General features: G+C 40.9%; 1 protein-coding gene across 5 annotated transcripts in view; it reads left to right on the top strand.

Annotated features, from left to right (window-relative positions):
- The window catches only part of hibadhb (3-hydroxyisobutyrate dehydrogenase b), a 94,289-nt gene that overhangs the window by 76,855 nt on the left and 851 nt on the right, over positions 1-16,583 (top strand). For 3 of the 5 annotated variants that reach the window (XM_078420583.1, XM_078420575.1, XM_078420557.1), the window contains exons 7-8: positions 10,633-10,789; positions 13,788-15,238. In XM_078420583.1, the coding sequence (XP_078276709.1) occupies positions 10,633-10,789; positions 13,788-13,946 (316 nt within the window). In that variant the 3' untranslated portion in view covers positions 13,947-15,238. Of the gene's footprint in view, positions 1-10,632; positions 10,790-13,787; positions 15,239-16,583 lie in introns of those variants that run through there. The other 2 variants (XR_013548843.1, XR_013548842.1) reach the window with 1 other exon arrangement.

Raw genomic sequence — 16,583 nt, 5'->3', positions numbered from 1 at the left:
CTGCAGCTAACTGCTGACTCAAGCCATTGGTGATGTCACCGGGGGGACATAAATTAAGTAGAAAAGGGAAATGAGGATAAATCATCTGGGAACAGCTAATGGTGCGTATTTGAAACAGCATTGTAGGTGATTCATTGACTATGGTTTGATGGATATAAATTTTAACAAAGCATGGGTTTTCTTGTGGAACTGGACAACAGAGTAGAGGTGTGAAAGGAGTAAAGTATGGTTGACTATTTCGGAAGCAAGGGAGAGGGCAAGAAGGAACGGTGCACCAAGGTCACAATCACAAAGGAAATCATTTGTTACATTAATTAGAGCTGTTCAATGCAGCGGTGGAGACCTGATTCAATCGTGTGGCAGAATTCCAATTACAACTAAATGGAGCACACATTTGAAAATTAGCTCTGCTTAAGAATTCAGCTTATTTTGTGAAATTGTTTTTATTTTGTTATAGTTGAATTTAAGGTTCCAATATGTAGTTAGTAAGAGTTATGCAGTACAAGATGTGTTAATGTCACAGTTAAATCAGTGCAGCCTGTTCTCTGTACAAGTGGTGCTTTCCAAAGAATTGTAGAATTATTAAAGAGGCTTTGGTTATCACCTACAGATTTATAGGTTTCTAAATGGCCAGAGAAAATTGCTATCAGCGAATATAAATTTCCAAGAAAATATTACCGTGCCACAAAAGAGAAGCTACCTATGTAATCATTTGATGCACAAAACTTCCTCACTTGGCAAATTTACAGTATAAAAAAAAATGTAGCACATACATTGTTAATGGGCGTTCACGTTAAGGTGAAGACCTGTTTTATTTAATAAATCGGTTTGGGATTTTCTGCACTGAGGGACGCTGGAGTGTTTGTAAGTATGTGCTAGTGTGCTCAGTGACATGTTATTATGAGGATTGACAGTGTCTGTCAAGCATTTCGATAGCCTGAGCAGTAGATCATTCAAACAGCAACAATGTTCCAATGTAGAAAATATCACATGTTCCCCCAATTTACAGGGAAACAGCAATAACATTTTATCATGGTTGAGGGCCCAGTAGCTGCTTCCTATTAAACTTGGCCTTTTGGATACCTGTCCAGGATTAATTTGTTGATTTCAAATGGAAACTCGGTCCCCTCCACTGAAGCATGACTTGCTAGGAGCGGCACAATCTGAATAACAATGATGCTGTAGACTGGTTTTAGGCCATTACAAACATGGACCCAGTGGAAGGCAAAGATTTCAGTAGCTGATTTTAATAACATGTCCAATTTAAGCTGTCAGTTATGTGTACACTTGTGGGATGGTTCTAAGAAGGATAACATAACAAAAGTTGTAACGTGCTATTATAATGATACACTTGAAAAAATGTTTTGAATTAAAGAAGTAATGGTTTCCCCCAAAGAGATTTGTATCTTATGCTAAATGGCAGCGTTTAAAAGTTGCAGATTAAATAGTGAGCTATCTCAGGAGATTTTGTTCATGTCTGTAATGGTTACTTTTCATTTCTTACATTTAATAAGGATACATAAATCACGTTATGATTTCTCTTGGTGCTATAGTTATTAACTCTGATTCATCCTCCTCAACATCCCTTGGCTTCTGCAGGTGGAGGTGGGTGGGTGAATAAAATATAATTTGAACATTAATGTGTGTTTAATGCTTCTGTTTGTCGATAGTCGATGGTCACTTCTTAAAACATTAAAAACTAGATTTCAAATTTTTAGAATTTTTAATATTACAAAAAGATTAGTAAAGGTTTAAATAAATAAATGAATAAATTAGGCAGCCAGGTCCTTCAGCAGCTTAAATAACTTGGAGGATGACAATCCGCCACAGACAATAAAAAAGCAAGGAACGGCATCTTTTTGTCCACAAAAAAACATTGGTTTACTACATTAATATTGGTATGTGTTTTAGAATGTATTTAATTATTAGATATGAAGAAATCTTTCTCAAAACCAATTGCATTTTCAAAAATTGGCCTATAAACATAATGGGTCACCAGAGACATTCTTTAATCTAACCTGGTGACCTCTGTTACATGCAAGTGGAATGAATGCAGAATTGAGATTGCAATATTATTAACATGTTCAAGTGTTTAAGCTTTGAACTTGTACTATGTCCCCCCAGAATTATTTTAAAAGAAACAAAAGTTTTGTTCCTGGATGTTGAGATGGGATTATGATAGTTTTTATATTTTCTCTCCATTGGTCCCATTATTTTCCGTGACATGAAAGGATATTGTTTCACTTCAAAAATCCACTTAGATCAAGAGATACAATTCATGACATTATAAACCCAATTAGCTTTGAGTGGGTTATTTTTCCCCATAATGTTAAACAATTAAGTTTTCAATTGGTCAACTTTAAAAAAAATTTTTTTTTTATGGTTCCCTTGCAACAGGATTTTTAAAGTTAAAAATGTATTATTAACCTTGCAGTGTGAACTGAGTTCTTGTATTTTTTAAACATTTTAAACACTAGTTTTTGATAATCACCATGGCATGGCTTGATAAAAAGTATATTATCGAGGAACATCTTATTGATATGAATTCTTTAAGAAAATCTATGGCAAAATTTGGTTTAAATTGTAATGTTACTTCCCTGCCTCTTGCATTTTTCTGGCCTAGATTGTACTGATTCTCAATTAATTAACCTGCAAAGGTTCCATTTCATTTCAACTAAAATTAAACATAATTAGTTATTCATTATGAACTTGCCCAACTTAGCTGTTAGCAGATTATTGGATGACAAAGATTCTTCCAGCAAGCTGCATTATTACTTGACATCTGTTAGCCATTTTCTTAATCACAAAGCAACCATTGCCTATGCACCCTCAGCACCACACAATGATAAGAATCACTTTTATATTTGGGTGGATCTTCTACTACTTATAACACACTTGGATGCAAGGACCAGTGTATTGGATACGAAACAGCAATTGCAAAGCTGTTCCATATCAATTTGATAATAGATCCTTTTAACTGATCAGTCATTGAGTCCAAAGCAGAGCAGTAACAGACATATAGGCCACTTAGCAAATAAAATATAATTGTATGGTACAAGTCTCTGAAGTGTCTATTTCAAACATAGAGACAATCCTAATTACATCAAAACCAGAACCAAAATAGACTGCAATTGAAGAAGGTGTCCACAGTGCACTTGGTTTTAATGTTACCGATCTTAGTTTTAAAGTAAACTATGCCACCACCTTTATGAGAAAATAAACCATCTCTTTATTAGTGTGGCAGTTGTAGGCCCAAATACTTGCAGACTAAAGATAGACACAAAATGCTGGAGTAACTCAGCGGGACAGGCAGCATCTCTGGAGAAAAGGAATGGGTGACCTTTTGGGTCGAGACCCTTCTTCAGACCCGACTTGCAGATTAAATTTGGATTCTCCCTTACCCAGAGTGCGGTTAGAATATGGAATTTCTTTCCTTGTGGGATGGTTGAGGCAAACACAAAAGATAGCTTTAAGGGTAAACTAGATAAGTTTCTGAGAATTAAATACAAGGTACAAGATACAGATACAGATTGGTTGTGTAGAAGACAACTCCATAGAACTCCTTTTAACAATGCATATTTTCAAATGGAACATTCGTGAATGCATTTGCTAAGTAACATGAATGGCTTTCCTGGCAGAAAAATCTTTGAAAACGTTTAATTGATTTAGATCTGGTTAATAATGACATTTTAGAACTTTCCTAAACTGGTTCCTCCTTCCTTATCCACTTGAGCACTGAAAGTAACACTGCCATCAATCTATTCACAAAATGCTGGAGTAACTCAGCAGGTCAGGCAGCATCTCGGGAGAAATAACTGCAGATGCTGGTACAAATCGATTTATTCACAAAATGCTGGAGTAACTCAGCCTGACCTGCTGTATTTTCTTATACTGCCATCAATCTCCTGGATGATTAGTTAGTTCTACCATAGCAGAATTATTTAACTGATATTATGTTGGTGTGACTATTCCTAAATGAGGTAAAAACATGTCAACATTGTAGATATCTTTCTGAAAATTAGTAGGTCCCCAGTGGTGAGTACATTTCTGGGAATAAGGAGGTTGGGATTATCCATTGTTCATCTAAAACTACTTGCAAAAATTGCAAATATCAGCAGTACAAATTAAAAAATCAAATTCATCTGGAGTCAGTGAACGAATTAGATCAATCCTGATGGTTTCCTTTGTGATCTTTGCAATGAAGATGAAATGTAATATATCTGAAGAATGGTTCCAATCCTAAATATCATCCATTCCTTCCACAAATGCTGCCTGAACCTTCAGTTCCACCAGCCCTTTGATTTGCTCAAGATTCTAGCATCTGCAGTTTATTGTGGCTCTCTGTAATATGTCTCTCATGGTGGGAGTAATGATTACGTGCCTATGGGAACCCAAATATTTTAAATATCTGCGGGGGAGTGGAAGCAGGCAGTGGCATGCCATCATGATATTCAAACTACAGTTAACCTCCTATCTGGTATTCTGTAATGCTTAAGGGTTGGGAAAAGCTTGCATTCCCTCTTTATTAACATTGAAGGGGATTTGGACATCCTTCTATGGATGTGGGCTGAAAGCATATTTAGGCTCAGCTCTGAGGTCCATATTGTTCAAATAACGCATTGACACTGCCAGTAGTATCAGGAGATTCTTTCTTCACAATAGCAAACAGCGGCCATCAGTAAAGAAAAAGCACTTATTGAAATCAAACAGTACAGCACAGTAACATGCCCTTTGGCCCACCATGTCTGTGCTGGCCATTATGCCAAATTAAGATCAGTGTAGGAATGGGAAGAAGAATTAAAGTGTTTAGTAACCTGGAGATCAGGTAGGTCCAGGCTGATTAAGCGAAGGCATTCAGTGAAACGATCGCCCAGTCTACATTTGGTGCTTTAACACTTTAATTCTCCTTCCCATTCCCACACTGACCTTTCTGTCCTACGCCTCCTCCATTGTCAGAATGAGACTAAATGCAAATTGGAGGAACAGCACCTCATATTTTGTTTGGGCAGCTTACAACCCAGTGGTATGAATATTGATTTCTCTAACTTCAAGTAACCCCTGCATTCCCTCTCGCTCCATCCCTTCCCCACCCAAGTCACACCAGCTTCTCTTTCTCACCCAACAGACAGCTAACAATGGCCTGTTTCCTTTATCATCATTACTTTTTTGTGCATTTGAAGGCAGTTAACTGAAGAAAGGACAAATAAGTAAAAGTGACCTTTACGATTCAGTTTAGTGATACACTTCAAAAATTTTAAATCGATATATCACTCGGTTTTGAAATTCTAATTTTAAAAATATGCCCCACTGTGTTCTTGCAGGTCTCAGTCCTTGGGGTTGTGATTTATCTTATGTATTCAGATCATGGACAATAGTGCATAATAAAAGCTTCTTTACCCTGATTGTTATTGTTCATTGTGGCAATATTAGAGTAAGAAAAAAGTTTAAGCTAAAAATAGTGAGAAAAGCAGGAGATTAAAAAAATTATTTTATCTTATAGGTGTTTTGGTATTTTTCCATATATAATTAAATGTAGTTTGGGATAAATGAAACATCTTGTGTCTCTCTGATTAAGGTCCCACTAAATTACCATGGTGCAAAAGTATGATAACTGGCCACAGCATATTTATTTGGAAAATAATTGCTGTTCTGACTAAAGACTGCCTGCTCAATCTTCTTTGATCAATGCAATGTAGATGTATGTCACGGCATTCGAATGTGGTACCAAATATGCATTATGACAAGCTTCACGATATGCATTCTGGAGGAATGAAATTAATGTTTGCACAATAAGCTGAATTTCAATTTATGTAGCATTTTTCAGCGAATGAAAGAGGCTGATGAAAGAATTTAGAGAAGTGACCAAAATTATAGTAAAAGATGCCCAAATCAAAGGAATGGTTGGCCTCACAGATGATGGTGGAATTTTACGTTTGATGGGTTGGGGGCAGAAAGTTAAAGTATAATGATGAAAGAAGTGTTGAGCTACTATGAACAAATGATGAGCAGGCCTAACTGCAGAACATGATGCCGACAGTGAAGTTTGGATGATTTGGTGTTGATGAAAAATGAAGGTTGAAGGCCAGAAGGAAGATAATAAAGAAATGGAGCTGAGCTTAGTGTGACATTGCAAGAGTCCTGAGTAAAAAAACTTAAATAGTAATGGTGGAATACTGAAATAGAGACAGTATTGGGTGAAATACTGAAATAGAGACAGTCAGTTCTTCAAAAATTGAACTATTTGATCTTAATGGATAGGATGTGAGCTCAGAAAGTATCAAATAGAGCACTAAGATTATATTTATTCTAAGCAAACAGACAGGAAATTAGATAACATTTATGTCAAGGGGGCTAGATTTAGAGATCAAAGATAATTATATTGCTTAATTGGAGGGAATTTTGCTCATTCATAAATTAATATCTGATAATCTCATCATATAGAAAAAGAGGGTCATAAGAAAAAGAAAAAAACTTGAATTTATTTAATGCCTTGCTGAATCTTCTCGTGGGGCGGCACGGTAGCGCAGCGGTAGACTTGCTGCTTTACAGCGAATGCAGCGCCGGAGACTCAGGTTCGATCCTGACTACGGGTGCTGTACTGTAAGGAGTTTGTACGTTCTCCCCGTGACCTGCGTGGGTTTTCTCCGAGATCTTCGGTTTCCTCCCACACTCCAAAGACGTACAGGTTTGTAGGTTAATTGACTGGGTAAATGTAAAAATTGTCCCTAGTATGTGTAGGATAGTGTTAATGTGTGGGGATCGCTGGGCGGCGCGGACTTGGTGGGCCGAAAAGGCCTGTTTCCGCGCTGTATCTGAAATATGAAGAAAAGAAAAAAAATGAAATATTTCCAAAGCCCTTCAGTATCATTGCCTGCCCTGCACCTGACTGCTTTCCCACCTTGGCTCCCAGATGTTTATCTGCACTTGCCTCTGTTCCACAACAAATTACCTGACCCAATCTCGTTGAACTACCTACCCCGTAAGAGTAACAAAATTTGAGAAACAATAAGGTGCAGATGTAGACAGTTTCACTACTGGAGTTTTGAAACTTGCCAATGAGGAACGTGAGTCACAGATTCACAACCTTGTCTCCCACAATTGGGAAAAGAAGCACATGTCAGGAGACCTCAGAGACCCTATGATTTAAATGCCTGCAAGAAAGGAGATACCTCCCAATGGCGACCCACAGATGTATTTCCATGCTGGCTACCACCAGAAATGTCATGCCAGGTTCCTCAATGAGCTTCTCCTCCCAGCAGCTCCCTGATTCATGATACAAATTTTATCCACTAGTCATATGATGGATTTGATCTTCACTGCATGTCCACTCCAAACAAAATACATAGACCAGGATCGACCACTATATGTGTCACTTTTTGACTCGCCAAAGTCTTTGACTACCACAGTTGAGATGCACATTCAAGTATTCTTGAATTATAGTAATATATAGATATATATATATATATATATATATATATATATATACTCGACCAAGTGGACCCGTTGGGTCCATTCCTCGTAGAGGGGGAACAGGGAATGGGAGAGGGTGTGCCTGGGTGAGCAGTGGACCCAAAGCCTCCTCTATTGCTGTAGCACCCTCAATTCCCCCCCACCCAATCCCCCTTATCCCCCCCCACTGACCCACTCCATCCCCCCCATACCCCACCCCCACTTCCCCCTCCCCTATCCCCACCCACTACCCCATATCCCACCCTCCTTCCCCGACTGACCCACTCCATCCCCCCTACCCCACCCCCATTTGCCCCTCCCCTGCCCTTACCCCCACTCCCCCAGCCCTGCCTCCACCCCCATTCCCCCCTCCCCACCCCTATTCCCCCCTCCCCTCAACCCCACTCACCCCCACCCCCTCCCTATCCCCTCACCACCACTCTCTCCTCCCCACCCCCACTCTCTCCTGCCCTCCACTGCCCCCCTTCCCCTCCACCCCACTCTCTCTTCCCCCACTGCCCCCTTTCCCCCTACCCCTCCTCCCCCTCCCCACACCCCACTCTCCCCTCCCCCCACCCCCACTCTCTGCTCCCCCCACCCCCACTCTCTGCTCCCCCCCGACCCCCAGCCCCCACCCTCGCTCTCCCCCTCCTCACCCCACCCCCACTCTCTCCTCCCGCCACGCCCACTCCCCTCCGTGGAGCTGTTAGCGGCGAAAGCACTTACCGGTGCCCGTGCATTCAGCGCTGACTGCCGACGTGTGAGTCTCCCCCGGAACCGTGCGGGGGAAGAGGTGCGAGGGGCCGGGCGAGGGGTGAGAGGCCGGGGCCGGGCGAAAGGCGAGGTGCAAGGAGAGAGGGGCGAGAGGCCGGGGCCGGGTGAGAGGCGAGGGGTAAGGGAACGACTGAGCGTGGGTGGGCCCGCTAGCGGTGGCCATCTTGTTTAGGTGAGTGAGGAGCAAATGAAGTCGAACCACCCATTGTGACATCATACACTGAGGAAACAGGTTAGAAAGTGCATTTTTAAACTTAAAAATGTCTCTAGCTTTAAAAATGTAGCTTCAATTTCAATGAGAGTTGTCAGACATTATGGACAGGATAATGGAGAGTAACGTGGGCCAAACATTGTGGCGTTGTGGTGTACCATTTTGGCTGTGCGTACCAAAAAAGGTTGACACATACACACAAACAAACACAGAGTTTTAGAGAGAGATAGATATATAGGATGGATGGATGGATGGATGGATGGTTGGTTGGTTGGTTGGTTGGTTGGTTGGTTGGTTGGTTGGTTGGTTGGTTGGTTGGTTGGTTGGTTGGTTAGTTGGTTAGTTAGTTAGTTAGTTAGTTAGTTAGTTAGTTAGTTGACCTACCATGTAATAAACCTTGGTTTGGCCCTTACAATAGACTTTAATATTATTATGAGTAAGGTTGGATATGGTCAAGGTTAGTATTTGCATTTGAAAATAAAAACAAAGTGGATGCTGGAAATCTGAAATAAAAACAGAAAATGCTTGAAATACTCAGCAGGTCCGGCTGCGTCTGTGGGAAGGGAAACGCAGCTTAAGTTTCAGATCATAGGCCTTTTGTCAGAACGGGATAATAGTCAAAAGTGCAGGGAGAATGGGAGGGGATTATCTCTGATAGGGTAAACCCTGGGTTCCCATGGGGATAACCTGTAAATAAAGTAATTTGACCAATGGGTGAAAGAGATCAGGAGAACAGAGTTAACAGTTGAAGTCATTCCCACCCTGACCTGCCTGAAATGTCTTCCTGCTTTGTATTTCAAAACTCCTAAATTATTTTGCCTTAGTTCCCATTCACTCATTGATGAGATAACATTGATAACAGTTTATGTTCATGGTTTTACTCTATAAGAGACATACTCCTCCCGCACATCTCTACAGCTTCGCAAATTCATTCTGTCTCGTTCCCAGGACTGCCAAAGAGTTTCTGACCTGAAATGTTAGCAATGTTATGAATCCCACTGATGTGGCCTGACCTACTGAGCATTTCCAGCATATTGTCTTTATTATTAGATCATTAGACATAGGAGCAGAATTAGGCCATTCGGCCCATTAAGTTTGTTTTGCCATTCGATCATTTTCTCCCCATAACCTATGACGGCTTTACTAATCAAGAACCTACCAATCTCCGCTTTAAAACAACCAATAACTTGGCCTCCACGGCCATCTGTGGCAATGAATTCCACAGATTCACCATCCTCTGGTTTAAGAAATTCCTCCTAATCTCCTTTCTAAAGATGTGTCCTTTTATTCTGAGGCTGTGCCCTCTGGTCCTAGACTCTCCCACTAATGGAAACATCCTCCCCACATCCTTCTCTTATCAATAGCATTGATTAAGTTGCAATTAATTTTCAGGTGGAAGCATATTTTACCTTTATCCAGAACATAAAATGTATATTTTATAATTATATTTTTTATTCTCATTTTACTTTATTTTGCCTCTCAAAATATTCTAGTCTTTTCTCCTAAATATTTTTTGCTGACAACTCATGATAGAACTCTATTGGATGTCCAAACTTGCAATAACAATTTAGCACAGCTGTGGCAGCAGTGGTTTTAATTTGAATGAGTTTTTATGTATATTACACCAACGTTTTAGACATATGTGAAAAAATGACCTTATATCTTTGCCTCCTTTTCCTTCATGGACAAACTGCTTCCCCTATTACAAAATTAACTTTTTTAAAATTGTATGACACGTGGACCACATTTAAATTCAGGTAACAACTTTGATAGAGTTAGGCAATAAAGATGGGAACGGGAATTTGTGTGTGTCATATATAGAAATTGCAAAAGGAAGAATTATTGACATTAGATATTGGGTTCTGCATGTTATGAAGTAAAAAAATAGTAAAACAAAAATGGAATGTTATGTGCATATTCTTTTGAACTTTACATATATCCAGCCAATGCAAGCCATTGAAAACACTGCCTCTTTAAAATTTATTGACCATGTATTTAATAGCTTGGTTCAATTTGTATATGCTGGGCTGAGTTAGAATCACTTTAATGTCATGTCATAAATCCAAAATATAAGCAGTATCATTTTAGAAGACGCTTACCAGAATGAGACAAATGGCTTTATGGGGTCAAACAGCAGATAACTGGTCAACCCTGCTTGAATCTTGACCTTAAAACTGTTCAACTGCGACTTTTGACAGGCTGGGTCTTGACCCGAAGCTTCTGGCGACAATTCTGAATATGAGCTCGGGTCGTTGCTGGTCAAGCGATACCTACAACCCAGTACCTGGAGTGATGGATGGTGTGCCTTCTGCTAATGATTACCACGGTGGATTTGCTACAGCCTTAATGGCAAAGGTACAGTTGTTTTTTAAAAAATAATAAAATGATTAGCATCCATTTTTTTCCTGTCATGTTTAGATCGTCAAATATCACATTGAGCGAAGGCAGGAAAACTGCACTCGGGTTCCAAATTATCTCATCCTTAACCATCTGATTTTGGGGTGCCCTGTAATACCATTAAGGCTAATTGTTGACAATCAAATCCTGTCCACAATAAGATTATGTGACTTGCTTCCCACCAATCACTTTTATTTGTAACTAGACGGGTGTGCACCCGTTGGGTGCAAATCTCTGCTGCGGGCGGTCCTGCGGGCGCAGCTGAAGGAGGGGGGTGATAAGGGGGGTTGAGGAGGGATGGAGTGGGTGAGGGGGGGAGAGGGGAGGAGAGGAGGGGGGTTGAGGGGGGGATGGAGTGGGCGATTGGGGGAGGGGAGGATGGGGGATAAGGGGAATTGAGGGGGGGAGGAGAGGGGGCTGGACCTTTACAGAAGAGGTTTGGGACCAGAACCGTTGGGTGGAAAGCTCTCCTTCAGGCCCAGTAACCCTCCTGATCCGTGGACCCGTTACCGGGAGGGGAGTGTCCCCCAGGGCCGTGGGCGGGACGTGGTGGCGGGCGGGGAGTGTCCCCCCGGGGCCGTGCCGGGCGCAGCAACCCTACCGATCCATGGGCCTGTTGGCGGCGAAACCCACTTACCTGAGCTCCGTGCGTGCAATGCTGATTGGCGGGGAACGGCAGCGACAGCCATCTTGTTGGACCCTCTGGCGCCGCGCTGCACCAGGGGAGGCATGTCGGGGCGGGCACCAGTCCTCCCACTAGTCCTCTGGGGGGTGGGGGGAGCACATTTGTTAGTCCCCCCCCCCTCCTCATTGGCCGTGACTCCCTGCCCCCCCTCCCTCATTGGCCGTCACTCAGGCGGGTCCCATTGTGACATCACATGCTGAACATGGCAAGCAATTGGTTTAAAAAGGTAATTTTTAAACTTTAAAATCTCTCTAACTTTAAAAGTATAAGACCAATTTGAATGAAACTTGGATGAAAGTGTCCCCAGGACAATGGTGAGAAAGGTGGTCATAAAATTGTCGCGCTATTGTGTGTGTGGATGAAAACCACACACACAAACGGAAGAAAAAGGTGCACAAGAAATGCATGCCCAACGGGACATACAAACACAATGGGACAAACAAGATGGGAGTTTTAGTAATATACTAGACCAATGGTGCAGCACCCTCTCCTTCCCCACTCCCCTCTCCTTCCCCATTCCTCTCTTCCCCCCCTCCCTTCCCCCCTTCCCTTCCCCCTTCCCTTCCCCCTCTCCCCTTCCCCCTCTCCCCCTCCCTCCCTGCCCCCTCCCTCCCCACTGCCTCCCCCTCTACCCTCCCTCTCCCCTCCCTACTCCCTTCCCTCTACCTCCACCTCCCCCTCTCCCCCACTCCACCCCCCTCAACCCCCCTGATCCTCCACCCTCCCTCCCTAGGAAATAGATTTAAACTTTAAAATGTGATTAACTTTAAAAATATAACACTGATTTCAATGAAACTTCTTCCATTACCACCAAAGGGACAACGCTGAGTAAGGTGGGCCTAAAATTGTCGCGCTATCGTGTACCGTTTTGGCTGTAGTTCAGGAACAAACAATCAAACAAACTGAGACTTTTAGTATATAGATAGATCTAGTCAAGGTGTTGACAACAAGCATTTGAAAAACAACTGTTTGTAACTTTAAGAATGGAATAATTTAAGTTCCCCTCATTTGACATCTTGTGTACAATTGTTCTTTATTCAGCAGGGATAGTTCTTAAAGAAACATAATTCCTCAGGTGGCAACTCTTCTATTTTGCTTCTTTCTGATTAGCTCCATACCACATGACACAGTGGTGAACAGAACTGCACACCATATTCAGACTTTGGCCAAACCAATTTTTTATAGAGTTATACTGAGACCTCCTCCATCTTGTACTCTACCTGGGCTAATGAAGGCAAACATCTCGTATCTTTCGCTCCTCTAAACAACCATGCTGCCATTTTCAGTTATCTTTGCACCTAGGCACGGCATTCCCTTTGTTCCTCGATATTCCCAAAGGCTTTACAATTCGTGGCAGATGTCCTGGACTTCTTTATGATCCTGTAGAACACTTGTATGGTGTTGATGGGAATACACTCCTCTACACATTTCCTTATGAAATTGGTAACAACCGTGGCAGATTTGTTCAGGTTCATTGCCAACTCCTTGAACATCCCCCAGTCTACTGATGTCAAGAAGTCACAGAATCATTCCTCTGCATCCACTCACCAGCTCTGTGCAATACTCACCACTGGAGCAATGCTCTTCAGTCTCTGCCTATGCATCCCACTCACCAGTGATGACTCTTTATTCCAATGACCTATGTTTTCTGACATTGAATAATCTTCAATTCACACCAATATATATTACCCCCAGTACTGTGAGCTTTAATCTTGTTTCATAATCTCTGTGAATAGCACTTTAGTCAAAGTCCATCTGAAAATCCAAATATGCTGCAAATTTGAGAAACAGCACCTCATATTTTGCTTGGGCAGCTTACTACCCAGTGGTATGAATATTGATTTCTCTCATTTCAAGTAACCTTTGAATTCGTGGGTGGCGGGTCTGATTTATTTAGTACCTTTTCATATCTCTAGCTTCCCTGTCCCCTGATTCTCAGTCTGAAGAAGGGCCTTGACCCGAAACGTTACCTATTCCTTTACTCCAGAGATGCTGCCTGACCCACTGAATTACTCCAGTATTTTGTGTCTATCTTCGGTGTAAAGTAGCTTCTGCAGTTCCTTCCTACATATAAAATTAATCTGATCTTTTCAGAAGCTTGCTTTGTGATTTTTAAATATAATTTTCTCCAGACAGCTTAGTGAGAGATGAAATGCTGGAACTTTAATTTATTATCATTATTGTATAGCTAATTATGACCTGAATAGCCATAATAAATTTCAAAAGTCAGAGCAAATAAGTCATTTTTAACTCTAATTTTCTTCTGTTTAGGATCTGGGATTGGCACAAAACTCTGCCACAAACACTAAAACCCCTGCAATATTGGGCTCATTGGCTCATCAGGTTTACAGGATGATGTGTGCACGAGGTTACACGCAGAAAGATTTCTCTTCAGTGTTTCAGTTCCTGCGTGAAGAAGAAAACGTATAAACCAGTCCAGCATCAAAATGCATCTTGGAAAATGTAGTCTTGAGAGTTTGTCGGTGAATTGTCAACTAACTTCAGTTATCTAACATAACAAAGACAGAGCAATAGCCTCAAATCATGATCCCAATGTGACTTGCAAGTTTCCTAAAGAAGAGATTTTGTATTGTGCACCCAGAACTCACTATTTTAACTGTGGGATTAGATAATAAAAGCATTTTGAAACTGGATTGCAAACAAGATGACCAGGAAGATTTAAGGTATGAGCCCGTTACATATTATGTAGTCTATTGATTTATTACAGAGGGGAAGGTAAGGAATTAACTTTTTATTTTAAACTTTGTGAGTTTCATTGCCATGTCAAGTATTGATATGTAATGAATTTTCATTTTACCGTTGAATTTTATTTTCCTGGATCATAAATTGATCAGAGTCAATTACATATTATAAATTCATAATAACTACTATTTTTTCTTTAAATATTAAATTAAAATGTGATGATAAATTGAAATAAAATTCTATTAATCATGTACAGGATTCAATCAATGGTGTTTTTGTTTGGAGCAATTCAGGAACCTTGATCTATTTAATTTGTGCTCTCATGTTAGTTTTGTGTTCAGATCCAATTGGACACTAGTTTAGTATTTAGCTTAGAGACATATCTTGCAAATAGGCCCTTTGGCCCACTGTGTCCACACCAACCATCGATCACCCATTCATGCTAGTTCAATGTTATCCCACTTTCTCATCCACTCCCTACACATTAGGGTCAGTTAACCTGCAAGCCCGTGCATCTTTGGGACGCGCAAGGAAACCGGAGCACCAAGAGTAAACCCACCCACTCACAGGGAAACTCCACACAAGCAACACGCATGGTTAGGATCGAACCTGGGTGTCTGGCGCTGTGAGGCAGCAGCTCTACCAATGTTGCCCCTGTGCTGCCCACGTTGAGGTGGCCCAATGTTTAGTTCAGATATTTGAGACTCAAAAAAGGAAAATTAAAAGTAATTTGGGGGCACAGATAGCTCTAGTTTGAGATTAAAATGTCTTCTACATGTTTCAGATTCTCCATTGTTATCACATCTACCAGTTTGCATGTTGCTCAACTCAATTTAGCACTTGAACTGCCAAACCGAAATAAGCCTTGCCTAACCGCCTAACTGCTGGAAAATTGTATTAGTATGGATTGATATATAATGGTTAGCATACACATGGTGGGTCAAGGGTCTGTTTCTGTGTTCTATAATTCTGTACATTTTTGACTATATACTCTATTTGGCAAATTAATACAAAATTAATAAACCTCTCGGTTGGTTTCTCGGAAACCAATTCTTTAGATTTCAGTATATTTTTCTTTCAGAGACACTACAAGATCTGTACAAAAATCTGGTAACAATAATAATAATAATAATAATAATAATGCATTTTATTTATATAGCGCTTTTCATATACTCAAAGACGCTTTACAGAGATTTTGAGAACATAGGGAAATGAATAAATAGATAAATAAGTAAATAAATAAATGAACAGAGAAAGGAGACAGAAGGTGAGGTGACTTTCAGTGGTTGAAGGCAGTACTGAACAGGTGAGACTTCAGCGATGTTTTGAATGTGGTGAGTGTGGAGGAGTCTAACGGTTTGGGGTAGTGAGTTCCATAGGGTGGGAGCAGCGATGGAGAAAGCCCTGTCCCCCCAGGATCTGAGTTTGGTCCGGATGTGGGGGGATAGGAGATTGGCAGCGGCAGAGCGGAGGGTGCAGGTGGGAGTGTGCCTGTGGAGGAGGTCGGTCAGGTAGGATGGGGCATACAATAGCATACAATTCATGGTTACATTATTTCACCAGTTATCTTATTCCCTTCATCTGAAATTGTTGACTTCTTTTTGGTATGCCCTTCCGTATGTCTGTTGCATTGGATACTTTGACAGCAGGATGTTATCCACATGGGAGTCTGATACTGAGCACCTTCTTGCTCCTTCACTGCAGAGCATAATTGCAGTGTTAATCTTGTCTTAATATTTTAACACAAGTGGTAAGTTGGTAAGTGGAAGCAGCGTGCGTCTTAGTGTTCTTCCATTATCCTGACATTTCCCTTTTGCCTGCTAAAAATTACATAGGGAGATATGTTCTTCTTATCACCCAAACTAGTTGTTCACCATCCCCAACCATAAAATAAAATGGCTTCCCTTCCAGTGCAAGCATTCAAGAATTTTGATGGGCAACTAGTTTGGAGATTCTTAGAAATCGGAAAGCAAATAAAATTCAAAAGTTGTTTGAGAGAGACCTCTATTGTGTTTTGATTTTTTTTAAAGAAAGGCTCTATTTGGTTAATGATGTGGATACATTGCTGAATAATTGTTTCTTTTCGGATTAATTGACTGCTCTAGCAAAAAAACTTTCTTGAACAGTCGGAGCTTAATAATTAAGTAACCATCTGTTTCTCCTTATTCAGAAAGTGCTTAAACACGGATAGAAGTTGTTCTGTTGACTGGGCAAGATTCAAATGAATATTAAAATAATCCCATGAAATACATGGTGTTTCAGAATAGCAAACGCCGTTTTGAGGAAGCAAACGCTTTAAGGATTATTGTCAGACAACTATTAATGTGAATAATGTGCAACAATTTGCAGAGCACCTTTTGATTA

Source organism: Rhinoraja longicauda, chromosome 2 (assembly GCF_053455715.1).
Source record: "Rhinoraja longicauda isolate Sanriku21f chromosome 2, sRhiLon1.1, whole genome shotgun sequence".
Lineage (NCBI taxonomy): Eukaryota > Metazoa > Chordata > Chondrichthyes > Rajiformes > Arhynchobatidae > Rhinoraja > Rhinoraja longicauda.
Note: the sequence above shows the minus strand (reverse complement) of the source record. Positions and strands in the feature narration are given on the sequence as shown.